The 18,400-nt window shown below is 45.1% G+C and overlaps 1 protein-coding gene across 1 annotated transcript in view; it reads left to right on the forward strand.

Moving 5' to 3' along the window:
• Positions 1 to 343: 343 nt before the first annotated feature.
• Positions 344 to 18,400, forward strand: part of MYO5B (myosin VB) — a 382,924-nt gene continuing 364,867 nt past the window's right edge. The window contains exon 1 of the mRNA XM_038743484.1: positions 344 to 578. Within this exon, the coding sequence (XP_038599412.1) occupies positions 552 to 578 (27 nt within the window). The 5' untranslated portion in view covers positions 344 to 551. The remainder of the gene's footprint in view (positions 579 to 18,400) is intronic.

Consider the following 18,400-nt stretch of genomic DNA (forward strand, 5'->3'; position numbering starts at 1 on the left):
TGATTGATTAGACTTCCCAATCTCTTAGTCCAGTGCTCTGCACACAGTAAGCGCTCAATAACTACGATTGATTGATTGATTGTACTTCCCAAGCGCTTAGTCCAGTGCTCTGCACACAGTAAGCGCTCAATAAATGCGATTGAGTGAGTGAAGGAAGGAGTCCAGCCCCAGCAGGAGTGGGAAAGAGCTGGCAGCTGCGGGGGAGTGGACTGGACGCCTCCTCCCGCACCTCCCCATACCTGAGCGGGGAGCGGCTCCAGCCTGTGCCCGCCTCCTGCCCCTCCTCCTCTTCCTCCTCCTCTTCTTCCTCCTCCTCCTCCTCCTCCCCCTGCCAGCTCTCCAACTCCACGGCCGGACTAAAGGTCGAGCCGCAGGAGCGGCCGTCTGGGCCGGAGCCGGTTGGCGAGGGGCAGGGGAGAAGGGGAGAAAACCCCAACCCCCAAGAAGAAAACTCTTTGCCAACGCTGGAAGATGGCGCGGGCGGTGGTGTGAGCGGGCAGGACGCCCAGGGCAGGACTAAAGGCGGGGACACCTGCGTGGACGCCGGGATCATGTCGTTGGGAGAGCTCTACAGTCAGGTGAGACCCGTGGGGCGGCTCCCCCATCCCCCGTAGGGGGTGGGAGAGCGTCTCCCCCATCCCCCGGTCCAGCGCTTTGGGAGGCCTGGCAGGGCTGCCACTGGCCTCTGACCCCCCCCCCCCCCCCCCCCCGAGAAGGAGGACGAGGTTGCGGGGGGTCGGCGGGGATTTATTTATTTTACTTGTACATTTCTATCCTCTTTATTTTATTTTGTTGGTATGTTTGGTTCTGTTCTCTGTCTCCCCCTTTCAGACTGTGAGCCCACTGTTGGGTAGGGACTGTCTCTATGTGTTGCCAATTTGTACTTCCCAAGCGCTTAGTACAGTGCTCTGCACATAGTAAGCGCTCAAATACGATTGATTGATTGATTGAGGCTCCTCCACTCCCCAACTTTGGCCTGCGGGAGAAAGTTTTGTTGTCCGGTCCTCGTCCCCGGCCTCTCCCTTCGGACCCCCCCAAAATCCGCCAAGTGCCCCCTGGGGTTCCTATCTGGTGACCCCCTTCTCCCTCTCTGCCCCTGCAGCTTTCCCTCCCCCCCCTCCTGCCATCCCCAGTGCTTTGCACATTGTAAACGCTTAATAAATGTCATCATTATTATTATCCCCCTCTTATAATGATGGCATTTACTAAGTGTAAAGCACTGTTCTAAACACTGGCCATCCCCCTCTTATAATGATGGCATTTATTAAGCACCGACTAGGTGCAAAGCTCTGTTCTAAGCACTGGCCATCATCCTCCTCCTCCTCCTGCACGCCCTCCTTGGCGATCTCATTCATTCAGTCGTACTTATTGAGCGCTTACTGTGTGCAGAGCACTGGACTGTTCCACGGGGGACAGGACTGACCGCCCCTCACCCCGCTGTTGAGGCCCAGTTCTCTTTCCTGCTTCTCCCCTCCCCTGGTGCACTGCAGCTGCTGAAGACAGTGAGCCCACTGTTGGGTAGGGACCGTCTCTCTATGTTGCCAACTTGTACTTCCCAAGCGCTTAGTACAGTGCTCTGCACACAGTAAGCGCTCAATAAATGCGATTGAATGAATGAAAAGACAGGACTGGGCCCTCCTGGGTTCCCCCGCCCCTCCGTCTTCCCCCACCTTGCAGGCAGGCCAGTGTAATAATAATAAGTGTGGTATTTGTTAAGCGCTTACTTTGTGGCAGGCATTGTACCAAGCGCTGGGGTGGATCCAAGCAAATCAGGTTGGTCGCAGTCCCTGTCCCCCATGTGGCTCACACTCCTAATCCTCATTTTACAGGTGAGGGAACTGAGGCATAGACAAGTGACTTGGCCAAGGTCACACAGCAGGCAAGTGGCAGAGGCGGGATTAGAACCCATGACCTTTTGGGCTCTAGTTATTAGGCCAGGCTGCTTCCCTGGAGAGGGAACAGAGGGCTTCCCTGTAGGGTAGAGAGCAGAGGGCGAACGAGATATTAAAAGGGAGGGGCAGATAATAGAGGTGGGAAGAGAAAGTGACACGTGTGTGTGTGTGTTTTGGGGAGTTTAGCTTCAGAAAAATGGAAAGAGAGCAAGCTGGGCCGGTGCGGAGAGGGGAGTCTGATTTGGTTTTTCACCGGTGTTTTGGAATTCCAAGTGTTTGGGGGGGTTTGGGGGAGGAGAAGGGGAGTGTTTGTGTGTGATGGGTTGGAGAAGCATTGTGGCTCAGTGGAAAGAGCACGGGCTTTGGAGTCAGAGGTCATGCGTTCAAATCCAGAGTCCGCCAACTGTTGGCTGTGTGACTTTGTGCTAGTCATTTAACTTTTCTGTGCCTCAGTTACCTCATCTGTAAAATGGGGATTAAAACTGTGAGCCCCCTGTGGGACAACCTGATCACCTTGTAACCTCCCCAGCGCTTAGAACAGTGCTTTGCACATAGTAAGCGCTTAACAAATGCCATTATTATTATTATGGGTTTGGGGGCAGGGGACACAAGGAGTGGCCAGTCCCTGCCGAGGAGGCGGGTCCGGGTTCACCCCTTTTCGGGATCCCAGTTGGCTAGCTGGCGATCTCCACCCTGTGCGACCCGTGCTGCTGCTGCTGCTCCTGCTCCTCCACCTCCTTTTCAGGAAACTGGCTTGGGAGGGAAAGAAAGGGGGAGACTGCATCTCCTGGTGGTTCCCGGTGGGAAGCGAGGAAAAACCAAGAAGAGTTCCCTTTGAGCTGGTGCAAACTCTTGGGGGAAGAGGGGGCGGTTGCAGTTGGGGGTGGCTTGGGGTTCTGCCTAGATTTCCAGGAAAATACTCTTAGGATTCCTCACACCCAGCCCCCAAAATGGGGTCCCTGGAGAAGTACTTCCTCATGCCTGTTTCGCTGACCCCTGCTGTCTCCCTGGGAAAGCCAGTGCCAGGGTGGTAAACAGGAATTATTATTTTTTAACGGGAGCATCCCATCCTTTGGAGACTTTGCTGACACTTTTTAGGAATTTGAAGAATCCGCCTAAACCAGGGTGTTTCAGAGAAGCCCCCAATTAAAATTTCACATCTTCTAATATGGTAAGGGTTTAGATTAAAACAATCACAGCCTAGTACAGGTGTTTTATTAACTATAAGCACTTCTCCCCTCTTCCTCCACCAGCACCCTTTATTCAGTTGAAATGGTAACAAAACAGTTATTGTGACTTGTGTCTACTACATTGCACTCTTCTGAATGCTTAGTGCAGTGGTTTGCACAGTAAGTGCTTGATGGATTAATACGATTGATGGATTGTAGCATTTGCCTGCTTGTTGTTGACTGCAGAGCTCCCAGACCTTAAAGGGTCTCAATCAAGTTTAGGAATTTCCCTTTTGCCAACTTGTACTTCCCAAGTGCTTAGTACAGTGCTCTGCACACAGTAAGCGCTCAATAAATATGATTGATTGATTTGCACTTTTGTGTTTCTGATGTAGTTGCCCCAGGTTAATAGAGCAGAGAATGTACCCGGGGACGTGGTTGTGGAGTAACTTTTTTTCTGTTTCTCTGATGAGGACTGGCTAAGGAGTCACGCAACAAAAAAGCTGAATTAAAAGTTTTAGTGAGTTCTGGACAGGATGTGCTACTTACAATCTGAAGCAAAACTGTGCTTTGTGAATGCTCAAGGCTAAACTTGTGTCGTATGAAAATTGGAGGTGGCATCTCCCTTGCTAGTAAAGCGTCGAGATTGGGAATACATTTGTGTTTCTAAACACATGCCTGGCACTTGGTAATATTTATGTACTTTGTAGTTTCCTGTGGAAGAAGTTTGCTTTTCATTGCAGTGTACTATTAAACTAACTTGTATTTATTTAAATCCCCAATGTAGTAAACACAGCTTCATGACATAAACATTAATGCATTATGGATGACGGAAACAGTTATTCAGTACATGAATTTCAGAGACAATCTAAGTGAAGCTGTGTATAGACTTTGGAAAAGTCTGTGGGGGAAGTGTTGAAAGCAGCTTTTATGATGGCAGCTGTTCCAGAGACATGGCTAGATGGGCCTAGACATAAGTAAGGTGCATTTTTTTTTTTTAGCACATTACAATGACTGACAGAACCATGGCTTTGAGCTCCTCAAAATCTTCCAGTGGTTGCCCATCCTTCCCTCGTCAAGGAGAAACTCTGGGCCATTGAGTTTAAAGCACTCAATCAACTCTTTCCATCCTGCTTATTCTCGCTCCTCTCTCACTTCACCCCAGACTGCACACATTGATTCTCACAAGCCAATTTACTCACTGTGCTTCATTCGCATCCCCGTTGCTGCCGACCTCTTGCTCATGACCTTCCTCCTGCGTGGAATTCCCTCTCTCCTCTCATCTACCCCATCATTGTTCTGCCCTTCTGAGTCACCTGTCCTTCAGGGGGCCTTCCCTGATTAATCTCTCATCTCACTATCCTCTTTCCCCCACTTCCCCACCGTTATTGCTGCTTTGGCACTTCCAAACAGTCTAACATAGAACAAGTGCTCAGTAAATGCTATTGATTTATTAGGTTGTATGAGTGCAGGGGACGTGAGTTTATTTTCAGGGACTGAGTTTTTTATGGTATTTAAGCACTTCTGGTGTGCCAGACACTGTTCTAGACACTCAGAAGTCAGGTTGCACACAGTCCCTGTCCTGCATGGGGCTCACATGGAGATGAGAGTCTTACTTAGCATCTGTGATATTTGAGTGCTTATTGTGTGCAGAACACTGTACTAATCTCTTGGGAGAGTACACTACAACAGAGTTGTTAGACATATTTCCTGCCCACAACAAGTTTACAGTCTAGAGGTTTTCATCCCAGTTTTGCCACTGCCTGCTGAATGACCTTTGACAAGTTATTTTAACACCTTTGAGGCCTCAGTTTCCTCACTGCTAAAATGGAAATGGGAAACCTGCTGTCCTCACTCTTTAGACTGTAAGTCCCATATGGGACAGACACTGAGTGTGATCTCACTTTTTTGTGTCCACCCCAGCACTTAGAGGAGTCCTTGGCACCCAGTGAGCTCTTAATGCCATCATTTGTTGTGACCTTGGTGTGCAAGTGCCAAGTATTGTGCTGGGCACACAGTGGGTGTGTTTTGAAGAGGGAGGTGGAGATGTCTGTGGAAAAAGTTATGTACACCTTTTCAGGACTGAGCACTTCCTACATTTCCCTCTCTGTTCCGTGAGCAGGGAATATGTCTACCAATTCCATTATATTCCACTCTTCCAAGTGCTTAGTACAATGCCCTGCACACAGTACGCTCTCAATAAATTTGATTGTTCTCCCTCTGATCCACAAGGAATTGTTTCTGGGGGTGTGGAGTCTGTGGGAGAAGAGCAGTTTATTGTGCCTAGGCTCTGAAATTCTCTTTATCCCCTGAGAGATTTTAGAACACAATTGACCTAAACTTGTCTTTGGAAGTGGCTACTGGTAGAAAAATAAATAAAAAAAAATTATGGTATCTAAGTGCTTACTATATGCCAGGCATTGTGCTAATCACTGGGGTGGATACGAGCAAATTGGAGTGAACAGTCCCTGTCCCTCATGGGACTCACAGTCTTAATCCCCATTTTACAGATGAGGCAACTTCTCTGTGCCTCAGTTAAGTGACTTGCCCAAGGCCACACAGCGGACAAGTGCAGAGTCAGGATTAGAACCCATGACCTTCTATCAGGCCCATGCTGTAACCACTACACCACGTTGCTTCCCGGTCTCAGTTGAGTTGAAGGATGAGTTGGGAAAGTGTTCAATTTAAATGAAAAGTGGGGTATCAAACCATCTATGTACTTTACTACTCTTCCCACCCTCAGTCCCACAGCACTTATGTGCATATACTCTGTTGTAATATATTTTATTGTCTGTCTCCCCCAGCAGGTTATAAGCTTTGTGAGGGCAGGGATCCTGTCTACCTACTTCATTCTACTCTCCCAAGTGCTTAGTGTAGTACCCTACACAAAGTAAGCCTTTGTTAAAAACCATTGATTGATTGAAAAGGTGACCAATTTTGGGGTGGATAAAAGTAAGGTGAAATTAGAACGTATTGATATCTCAAAAATCAGATCTCTGCTCTTCTGCCTGTCCCCTCCGCCCCCCAGTTAGGAAGACTAGCTGTCACTTGCCTTAAATGCCCTCTATAAGTTTGTCACCACCTCACTTCCTTAGAAGGTCGAGTTGAAGTGTAGCAGGTAAGGTGACTTTGTATTCCTTAAGACAAAAGCTTATACCTCACCTTCTATGGCGTAGGATCCAAACAACCTCTGTTACCCTTGAACAAATTGCTTTCACTTAAGGAAATATCTCTTGCATCAGAAGACTTTTGGGTTTATTGATAACGTGGCTTCCATATGTCTGGATGATGCATGGTTGCCGCTAATGGCAAACAGTCCCAGCTATAATGCAGAAAGTCAAAAATAGTAAAACAGTGCCATATTGTCTTTATTTGTACATCATCAAAATAACATGCTATATAAACCCCTGATACGAGCTTGAAACTAACCGTACACTGTGGGTAAGTAGATTGTCAGAGGATCTTCCCCCAAGCTAAGTATCCAAATGTGTTTCTACTTTGGCTCCCCACAAATAGGTCATCATTGATACATCAGAGTGTAAGATTAACTATTTCTTCTAATACATCCTTCCAGTTCATCCCCAGCATCTCAAGTTATATAAACTACTTTTCTACTTAGCTATACCCATCTGCAGCACTTAGTGTACACACAGTTTTTTGTTTGTATTTTCCACTGTTTGTTTTATCTGTTCATAAATGCTTTTATGTTTCTATCTCCCTCCCCCCCCCATTAGTGTATAAGTTCCCCTTGGGCAAGATGTGGGTCACTTGCTTGATGTGTACTTTCCAAGTGCTTAGTACAGTGTATTGTACCCGGGGAGTGGTCAGTAAATGCCATCACTTTCATTTTCTAAAAGGAAATATTCTCCGATATTTTTGCGTGTCCATTATGCAGGATTAAGAGTTTGCTGTTTACCCAGGCTCCTTGCTTTAATAATAATTGTGGTATTTAAGTGCTTGCTATGTGCCAGGCATTTTACTAAACACTGGAGTGGTCACAAGCAAGTCAGCTTGTACACAGACCCTGTCCCACGTGGGCCTCACAGTCTTAATCCCCATTTTACAGATGAGGTAACTGAGGCACAGAGAAGTGATTTGCCCAAGGTCACACAGCAGACAAGTGGCAGAGCCAGGATTACAATCCAGGTCCTTCTGGCTTCTAAGACCATACTCTATCCACTAGGCCATGCTGCTTTTCTCCTCTAGGAAGTAGATAGACTCTTTAAAAATAATAATAATTTTTAAGTGCTTACAGGGTGCTCATTGGACTAGATACAAGATAATTATGTTGGACCCAGTTCTTGTCCCACATGGAGTCCACAGTCTAATGGGGAGGTAGAGCAGATTTGAATCCCCAGCAGGCAAGTGGCAGAGCTAGGAGTGAAACACTCCCAGGCTGTGCTCTTTTCAGCAGGCCACTCGGCTTCTCACTGCAGGTGAGCATCTTCACCTGCTGGGTGTGCATGAAGCAGAGAAAGAAGGTGAAATTCAAGCCAACAATTTCTACTACATACTAGGAGCTCAGAGAAAAGGTTGTAAAGTCGGAAGCAATTCAGGGTTTTGCAGTATTTGTGATTTCAATTATCTGGACTGGCCCTCACTGAAGTGACGCCCACCACCATTATGAGTTCTTGAGAATTGACTCCAAAAGAAGTATACTGAGATGAGGTCAAACATGAAGAATGATCAGTGCCTCTCTCCTACATTTCACTGGGACCGAAACTCAGCTTTCTAAGATGTCCTTGTCCTGCTGAATGTTAATGCTGCCCTCTTTAATTTGCCCAGGTCAGTGGGGCTTTAAGCCCCAAGAAGAACGATCAAACTCAAACTTCTGAACTCGAGTCAATGGGTTTATAATGCCCTTCTTAAAATGTATTCATTGGCTCATAAACTATTATTACCCTCTTGAAAGATGCCAACTTTCACACTGACCCCAGCTACATCTTCTCCTGTTGCCGAGATGTGTGGTGGAGTGATCAGGCGTATCGTAAAAAAGATACTTAAAGATTTTTTTTCCTAGTAAGCTTCCAGCATTTCAAACCACATTCACCGATGAACTGGCATCTTAACAAGCGCTTATGTACCCTGGTCTGTTGCTGCATGTAATTCAGGGGGTTGACTCTTTTCTCTGAAGCCCTAATTGGTTTGGATTGTGGCTGGCCTGGAGAAACCCTAGTTCATTGGCTTAAAGCTCAGTTCTCCCTGCAAACAGCCTTGCCAATCACCACTCACCCAAAGCAATTAAAAATGTGATTTTTGGCAAGTGGGAAGACTGTCCTGGGTTATGTTTTCCGGGGGTGCAGCATGGCTTAGTGGTTAGAGCACAGGTCTGGAAGTCAAAAGGACCTGGTTCTGTTCCTGACTTTGCCACTTGTCTGCTGTTTGACTTTGGCCAAGTCACTTCACTTCTCTGTACTTCAGTTACCTCATCTGTAAAATGGGGATTGAGACCGTGAGCCCCAAGTGTGACATGGTCTGTGTCCCACCTGATTAACTTGTATCTACCCCAGTGCTTAGTACAGTGCCTGGCACATAGTGAGCACTTAAAAAAATCATTTAAAAAAAAAAGTCCTGGGCTAAGTATGTTGTGGGTTAGAATAATGATCATCCCCTTTTCTGCAATAATGGAAGGAAGTGATGGCATGGATATTATTACTATTATTAATCCTGGTATATGTTAAACGCTTAGTGTTTGCCAGGCACTGTATTAAGTGCTGGGGTGGATACAAGCTAATTGGGTTGGACACAGTCCCTGCCCCACATAAGGCTCACAGTCTTAATCCCCATTTTAGAGATGAGGAAACTGAGGCACAGAGAAGTGAAGTGACTTGCACAAGTTCACACAGCAAAGTGTTAGAGATAGGATTAGAACCCACAATCTTCTGACTCCCCATCTTGTGCTCTATCCACTTTGCCATACTGCTTCGAAACATCAGAAAATTCAAAGTGGCTTAGGTCCCTGTGGACAGTAGGGAAGGCTACTGCAAGCCAGGAGAGGGCCATTGTACCAGGTAGCAAGATTTGAAGTGTATATGATGGTTACAGCTCTTAATGCAGGGAACTTACTAGTGGATAATTAAGAGTGGTGAATTTTCAGGTCTGCCCTATATTCCTGGGAATAGAAATCAGCTGGGTTTTTTTTTTCCCTACTGTCTTTTAATTAGAAAGCTGGGTTGCTGGAAGCATGTGCTATTTAGGACCCTGACATGAATTATTCTCGTGCTAGTAAAGTCTTCAAGATGTCCAGCAGAAAGTCCATCCGTTTATGCTGGTATTTGTTGTCAGTAGACTGTTGAAACCCTTTCAAGAGCCCAGGAAATTTTGTTCACATACTGACTTTCTACAATATGAATCTTTTTTGAAAAACAGTGGGGTAACAGGTTTGGATGATGCAGTTGTGAAGTTTTTTTTTTTAATTAAGTGGTATTTGTTAAGCTGTTACTATGTGCCAGCCTCTGTATTAATCATTGGGGTAGATACAAGCTAATCAGGTTGGACACAGCCTGTGTCCCACATGGGGTTCACAGTATTCATCCCCATTATACAGATGAGGAAACAGAAGCACAGAGAAGTGAAACGACTTGCCCAAAGTCGCACCACAGACAAGTGGCAGCACCGGGATTAGAATCCAGAACCTTCTGAGTCCCAGACCTGTGTTTTATCCACTAGGCCTTGCTGCTTCTCCAAGTTGATATAGGTTTGCCTGAGAACTATGCAAATAATCTTGCAAATAATCTTCCATTTTTTCCAACTGCCCATGGTTTTGGTCATGTCCTGATCTAACCTACACAGTTTTCTCCTCAAGATGAATGTTGGTATGTGTAAGCCTGCTCTATTAATTGAAGTATCTTTCTCTAATGGGCTCCAAGAACTTTACAGAATATGTTCAAAACTCTCAGTATCCTCATGAGGTAAGGAGGGAACAGGTAGCATGCCTGTTTTTCAGCAGAAGGCAGAACCATTTTCTCAGGGTCTCCCAAGGAGTTAACCAAATGCACTATATACTAGCGCTTAGAACAGTGCTTTGCACATAGTAAGCACTTAACAAATGCCATCATTATTATTATTGTTATAGATTCTGCGTTCCGTTTTCAGAAGCACCTTTTACACCTCCCTTTGGATGGAATTTCAAATCTTGCCCTGTGGCCAGGATATTTTGCAGGCCTCATCCATCAATATTTTCTTCATCCCTAGCTCTGTCAGCTTTTCCTCTTGAGGGCTGAGGTGGGGAAGAGTAAATGGCGTGGGGTTTGAGAGTGACAATACAACCTTGATGTGCTAATGGGTCAAAAAGACCTGATTTTGAGGGTCTTTTCAGGCCTGCTCAGAGGTTTTAGGTGTTATTTGAGTCGTGGGGTAAATAATAATAATGATAATGATGGCATTTATTAAGCGCTTACTATGTGCAAAGCACTGTTCTAAGTGCTGGGGAGGTTACAAGGAAATCAGATTGTCCCATGTGGGGCTCACAGTCTTAATCCCCATTTTACAGATGAGGGAACTGAGGCAAAGAGAAGTGAAGTGACTTACCCAAAGTCACACAGGTGGCAGAGCTGGAATTTGAACCCATGACCTCTGACTCCAAAGCCCGAGTTCTTTCCACTGAGTCACGCTGCTTCTCCAAATGAAGTTGTGTTTACTTAAAAACCTGGGTCAAAAGCAATGGCCATGTTTCACAGTTGGAAACCCCATCACCCTTTGGGGTGGGCACTAATGCTCCACCTGCTTTTTATAGTCTCAAGCAGGACTGGCAATTATTTGGCCTGGAGGGTCACTACTTGAGTTCTTCTAACCTGCTGAAGGCAGCATGAGCTTCTCTTGGCTGCTGTGCCCAGGAGTGGGGTTGAGAGAAAAAGGTTAATAGACAGAAAGCACTTAGTGCAGCGTCTAGCTGGCTCCCAACTTGTGGACAGCTCCATTTCCCCTCTAATAATAATAATGATGACATTTATTAAGCACTTACTATGTGCAAAGCACTGTTCTAAGTGCTGTGGAGGTTACAAGGTGATCAAGTTGTCCCATGGGGGACTCACAGTCTTAATCCCCATTTTACAAATGAGGTAACTGAGGCACAGAGAAGTTAAGTGACTTGCCCAAAGTCACACAGCTGACTATTGTCGGAGCCTGGATTTGTACCCATGACCTCTGACTCCAAAGCCTGTGCTCTTTCCACGGAGCCCTGCTTTTTCTCTAGACAAGCTGGTTGTGGGCAGGGAATGTGACTGTTAATTGTTATATTGTACTCTCTCAAGGGCTTAATACAGTGCTCTACACACAATAAACGCTCAATTAATGTGATCGACCGACTGCTATAGAGATAGCACCTTTCCTGTGCTGAGGCCCCCAGAGGAGTGACACGCCATGGCCAACCAGGGTGAAACGACTGATCTGCCGGCCTTGTTTTGTCCTCCCTGATTCAAGGCAATATTTCATGATAATATCCTGTGTGCCTCCTTGTCACAAGCACTACCCCCATCTGATCTCATTTTATTCTCCCTACATCTTTGTGAAGTCAGGAGGTGTGACTTACTGATGGAAAAATTGAGGCATAGGGGAGTTAAGCAAATTCCTACTTAGACTGTGAGCCCCACAGGATGTGGGGACTGTGTTCAACATAATTATCTTGTATCTACCCCCAGCGTTTGTACAGTGCTTGACACAAGGTAAGCATTTAAACATCAGAAGAAATAATTGCCCAAGATCACCTCGCTGTTCTTTGGAGTTGGTACTTTCCTCCATTCTTTTTACCAATCTATCCAGTCCTTTAACTATTCTATAATTTTTAACCTGATTTAACAAGCCAGAAATGCCCAAACACCTCATTTATTCTTCCTTGAAGAAAGGAATGTCGACTTGACTTTATTTATGCTGAGAGTGGTGGAGGAAGAACAGAGAAATTACGAACTTTCCCAGGCATAAAAGCAAGAGCAACAATGGATTCATTTCACACACTACAGCATGACTTCCTGGGTGTGGGGATTAAAATTTAAGTCATGGGGAGAACTGAAGAGAAGCAGCATGGCCTAATGGAAAGAGCTCGATCTTAAGGACCTGGCTTCTAATCCCAGCTCTGCCACTTGTCTGTTGTGTAAGCTGGGGCGAGTCATTTGGCTTCTCTGTGCCTCAGTTTTCTCACCTGTAAAATGGGGATTCAGTGTCTGTTCTCCCTCTCCTCTAGACCGAGAGCTCTATATAGGACGGAGACTATGTCCAACCTGATTAACTTGCATCTAACCCCAGTGCTTAGTATAGTGCGTGGTACATAAGTGCTTAAATGTGGTTTAAAAAAAAACTCTCAGGGATTGGACCTAAGGACCTTAGTCATTCATTCAATCAATCATATTTATTGAGCACTTTCTGTATGTAGACCTTATTCTGATCTACACCTGAGGTGCCAAGACAGCAAACTAAGAAAATCAAAAGTTTGGATATAAGTGAAGTGATATTATCATTTGGGCTGTAAATAGATGCCTCAAAATCCTGGGAAAAGTTGATTTCATTTTCAGTAACACCTTATCCCCCCCTTCTTTGAATGGAATTTTAAATATTGTCCTTTGACTGGGATAGTTTGCAGGCCTCATAACATAGGTTGTGAGTGGGGGAAATCACGTCAGACTGTTTATGTGAATTGTATTTCTTCCTTGTTTCGTTACTAGGCAAAGTGGATGCCCCTAAGAGATGGTAATCCATCAAGTACAATGAAACCTGTCATCTTGTGGTAGTTACCCATTGACTTGGTTCCTGGCACACATGCAGGGGATATTTGCAGCTCTGCACTCTGATTTCTAAGAGTGTTATGCTATTGGCCATTTTGCCGAACCTGGCTTTGAGGAGTACAGTGGTAAACCTGAATGTGTTTCAGGGAGTCCAGGTTAGTATTTCTAGGAGAAGGGGATGGTTACTCTACTGGTCATCCTATTGAGAATCCATCTCCCTGAAAGGTGTATATTTGTTATTATGTTTATGCTTTTACTACGTTCAATTTTATTTACTTAAATTTACTGCTCTTGCTTTTTCCAGTTGTACCCTTGTTTCTTACTGTTTTCACTTTTATGTACTGTGTTCAATTTTGCTTGGCTGTCTCCCATTAGACGGTAAGCTTTTTCATTCTTTTGTACTCTTCCAAGCATTTAGTACAACGCATTGCCCACAATATGTACTCAATAACTATTACTGAGTGAATCATCTTTATTATCTCATGCATTTCGATAGTATTTACCTGAGTGGGCACCTGAGCTTCTTCATCCTTTGTGCATTTGCTTTGATTAGATTACAGAGAACTGCATCCAACCTGTTTATCTAATATTTACCCCAGCTCTTAGAACAGTGCTTGAAACGTAGTAAGCACATAACAACAACAAAAAAGTACATTACCCGTTTCTTCAAATTCACTGCTTGCTTTTGAGGCTGCTTTGTAGCCTCTTTGGATCTTAACATCCTCCGTGTTGTCATCCTCAACGTTTTTCCAATTCCCATTGGTGATTTGCATGAAGGGTACAGCCTGGGTATGAAGCAAACAGATGTTAGAATGTAAGTTCTTTGTGGGCAGGGAATATATCTACCAAGTCTGTTATAGTGTACTCTCCCAAGTGCTAAGTGCAGTGCTCTGCACACAGTGCTCAATAAATATGAGTGGTGGTTTGATCCATGCATTATTAGGCTTTCCTTCCGATCCTGTCTGAAGGGTACAGTTCCTTGTTTCAGTGTCCCCTCCTAAAATCAAACGTAGGCATACAAGGAAACTTCCATTCTCTCCATGAAGGAGACATGCTCCTGTGAGCCTGGTGATCCAATTACACGGCCAGTGATAATGCAGGCCCTTTTTGGTCTTGCACAAAGGCGAGATTTGCCACTGACAGATGAGATACCTCTTGATTCTGTTCTGTTGACTCCCTTTGCCCTTCTCCACCCTCAGCTGGGATGAAACCTATGGAAATTCATATTCAGCGGGAAGATGTGCTTGTTAGTAAGCAGGAGCAGGGGATGCGGGGATCCAAGTACAATTTGGGGTTTTGCCATTTTAATAAGGAGACGGAGGGTTCAGAATTCAGAACAGCTTTTGGCTGGAGGAGACAGTTGGGATCTATTTCCTAGTCAAGATGTAAGATCTCAGTCTGAATGGTGTTTAGTGCCCAAAAGACTGGCAGAATCTTGGCTAATGAACCCCATTCCAGCTTACAGGAAGATGCTTTTCTCCTCCTTCCCCATCTCCCCAATCAATCAAGTAGTATTTGTCGAGCACCTACTGTGTGCCGAGTGCAGTGTTCCAAGTGGTTTACATCTCATTTGGGGAGAAACTTACGATATAAATAAGACACATTCCATCAAAGGGGAATGGGGGTTGGGAATGGGGAGGTGGAGGGGAAGCAGAAGTGGAATTCCTTCTTCCTCCGTGGGAATTTTTTCCCTCTTACCTGTCTCCCCTTGCCATTAATAGCTGGCTCATTTGTTTCTGCTTGCTTTGAAGCATTAAAACGGAATTGTGTGTTAATGGCAGAATCAGAATTTACAATCAGGAAAGTCCACACTCAAATGAAGACATCCACAACAGACAGCTCGCAGGCATCAAAAGACTTGTGCACTTGATTTTCTGGATCTCTGCTGCCTTTTCCCTTGCAAGGAACATCACTGCATCTCTGTCATGAAATTTTCACTTGCCTTCCTAGCTGCATAATAAGGCATCAGAAGGCCTCTGGGTTTACTTTCAGGGAACATGTTTACCAACTCTGTTATATCGTACTTTCCCAAGTGCTTAGTACAGTGCTGTTTATACAGAGAGTACTCAAATTTGATTGATTTTGCTTCAGATGTTTTTGGTTTGGGGATGGGAAAGGAAGTAGATAAAGGAACACATTTACTACAATATTGGGGGAGTAATGGGAACAAAAGACTCATACTCAGCTTTGCTTATGCTGTAGAGGTGAGGATTTTTAATTAGTAATCTGCCACTCCAACACTGAATAATGTAAAGTGACCGAAAAATAGGGCACTTTCACGTAAGTACAAAAATAAATATCTTAAAACCTTACACCTTTGCCCCCATTGGGACCTAACAGCTTTTTCTAGTAGTGTATTTTATTCTCAAGTTCTGGGACTTGATTGTAAACTAACCCCTCTGGGCAATGTCTGCATTTTAGGTACTCTACAAATAGCAGTGCCCTTGCCTGCCTCACAACCAGTTCCTGCCAGCTAAGGGTAGGAATTTGTGAGTTTAATGATATGTGGGATTTGGAAATTTGTTTTGTAATTTCACCTTTGATGTGGCTTTGAACCTTGGTGAGGTAGGCAGATGCTCAGAGCCTCCCCTGCCAAATTTTCCCTCGTTTTTTCATTTGTTGTAGTGGTGGTTCAGGCTAAGAAGAGATGGTTGTGTGGGTGATGGAGTAAGAGAAAGGTGGGAAGAAGACCTGGTTCTTTGCTCTCTCACTAGCCTCCACGGTGTAGGGTGTTATTTGCTTTGTACCCTAATCTCTTTGTGAGGTCGGGGGGGTGGGGTGGACATTTCTTCAGCCTGGGGAGTCCTCTCTTTGGGGTTCGTAGAGCCTTTCTGGTAGACTTTCCCTTCCTTCCGTACCCCACCCAGTCTGAAGGAAGGGAGAGTAAGGAGATAGAAGTGTGTTTGCCTGATTGGAGACAGACAATCTTTTATGGACCCTCTGGGAAAATGTAAGCACTCTATACCACCTGACAGGAGAGGAGATTTTTAGAAGCTGATCCCTTGAAGACTTGGAGTGAACAGAGGCCCAAGAGAACAGTTGATTGACCTGAGAAGTTAGGGCTGGAGCAGACAGTGGAATCCATCTTTTGGGTCCTCCGCTCTCAGCCATAGGCTGCCCGCCTGGTCCAAACCTCTGCAGTGTGTGGGCATGCTGGCCTGGGGTGAGCAATGACCTTACATTGGGGGCTGGAGAGGTCACTTTGGTCAACTTTGACCCAGAGAGTCAAAAAGTTCACTTTTGTCAACTTCCAGACTATTGAGAGAGCGGCTGAGTACATTCACAGTCCTCTAGACTGTAAGCTCGTTATGGGCAGGGAACATGTCTGCTAATTCTGTTGTACTCTCCAGAGTGCAACAGTGGTCTGTTGGTTATGGAGGAGGAGAAAGTTCCAGGCCAGAGGGAGGACATTGGCAAAGGGTCAGTGGTGAGATTGAGGTACACTGAATAAGATGGCATTAGAGAAGGAAAGTATGTGGGCTAGGCTGTAGAAGGAAGTGAGCAAGGTAAGGTAGGAGAAGGTGAGCTGATCGAGCTTTTTGGCAGGCTCTCTTCTGAAATCTAAGATGGAGAGGCTGTGATTTGAAACATCTACTTTTCTGTTTGTGAGTGGTTGTCCCTTGCAGACAGGGCCCGACCTACCCCTTCTAACCATGTTACTTTCACTCAGTGGTATTTATTGAGTGCTTAATATGTGCAGAACATAGTACTAAGCACCTGGGAGAGTACAACAGTTAGCACATTCTCTCCCCATAACAAGTTTCCTCCTTGGTAGCTCTTCCCCAGGGTGTTCCCACCATTCCCTCCACAGCTTCCTGGGGAAAAGCAAGTCACTCTTCATTGAGAAGGGGCCTCTGCTTCTAGCCCGGCCTTGCCTAAGCCACTCCAGACACAGGGATGTTTGTTCTGCTTCTCCCCTACCTTTCCTGGTCCTCAAGGAAAATTTCACAGCTTCCTTCAAGAACCTGCTGATCCACAACCCTTGCAGTCCATTTGTCTAACCTTATACTGCACTAACCTAATACTGATCCTCCAGAGGCTGCTTGAGTCTCTGGAAGTCCAAATCTCATCCCAGAAATAGATGAAGTATCCAGCGATGTGAAATCACTCTTTCAAGGCCATTAGTACAATGCCATAGCAGCCCCAAACTTGGAAATTGGGATTGTTCATTAATGATTGGCAAATAAATGCTAATCATTGGAAAAACTAGTGGAGGAAAACTTCATCCAATGTGTGTGTGCATTGTCATACGTAAAAACCATATATTGGGTCTTAATTAATCCAAGCTACCTTTTTACCTGCATTACCTTAAGTTGCATTCTTTAGTCTGCTGTCTGGATCATTTTTCTAAAAATAGTTCAGTCCACATCTCCCTTCCTCTCAAGAATCTCCTGAGGTTGCCCGTCCATCTCCACATAAAACAGAATCTCCTTACCATTGACTTTTAAAGCATTTGAAGAGCTTGTCATCTCCTACCTTACCCATTTCCTTCTACAGCCTAGCCCATACGCTTTCCTTCTCTAATGCCAACTTAGTGTACCTCAGTCTCTTATGTCTCACCCCATGTCTTCCCTCTGGCCCAGAGCTTCCTCCTCCTCCATACCTGACAGACGACTATTCTCTCCACCTTCAAAGCCTTCCCTATCCTCCTTTCCCCTTCTACCTCTCCCTTGTGAATGGCCTATGCACTTGGAACTGCACCCATTAACACTTGATATTCACCCCACCCTCAGCCCAACATCAATTAAGTAGATATCTGTAATTTATTTTGTCTGTCTCCCCTTCTAGACTATAAATGTTTTGTGGGTAAGGAACATGTCTACTAACTCTGTTGCATTATTATTATTAAGTGCTTACTATGTGCCAAGCACTGTACTAAGTGCCGGGGGAGGCTAATCCGGTTGGATACAGTCCCTGTCCCATTTGGGGCTCACAGTCTAAGTAGGAGGTAGTAGGACTTAATCCCTATTTTGCAGATGAGGAGACTGAGATACAGAGAAGTTGAGCGACTTGCCCGAAGTCACACAGCAGACATGTGGCTGAGCCAGGATTAGAACCCAGGTCCTCTGGCTCCCAGACCCATGGTCTTTCTACTGTGCCTTGTTGTCATCTTTCTAGCTCCTATACCCTTACTCCCTCCACTAGGCCATGCTACTTCCCCACTTGCCTCTAGACTGAAAGCTCCTCTTGGGCAGAGAACATATTCTGTAATATTACAGAATTCTGTAATAATACAGAACCTGTTCTGTAATATTGTAGTCTCCCAAGCGCTTAGTACAATGCTCTGTACACAAGAAGTGCTTAATAAACTCTTGATTTAAAAGCACTTAAAAAAAGAATGGGAAATTTAACTGTAAATAGCACTGAGAGACAGGAGTGAGAGCTTTGAAATTTAGAATGAGACTTTGTTTTAGTAAGTCATTCAAACGTATCCACCTAAATATTAACTGAATGTTTCATGTGGGTTTTTTTTTAAAGTAATCCTAATAATAATAGTAGTATTTGTTAAGGGTGGATACAAGAAAATTGGGTTGGACACAGTCCTTGTCCCAGGCTGGGTTCACACTCCCAATCCCCATTTTACAGATGAGTTAACTGAGGCCCAGAGAAGTGAAGTGACTTG

This window comes from Tachyglossus aculeatus, chromosome 3 (genome assembly GCF_015852505.1).
Source record: "Tachyglossus aculeatus isolate mTacAcu1 chromosome 3, mTacAcu1.pri, whole genome shotgun sequence".
In the NCBI taxonomy this organism is placed as follows: Eukaryota; Metazoa; Chordata; class Mammalia; order Monotremata; family Tachyglossidae; genus Tachyglossus; species Tachyglossus aculeatus.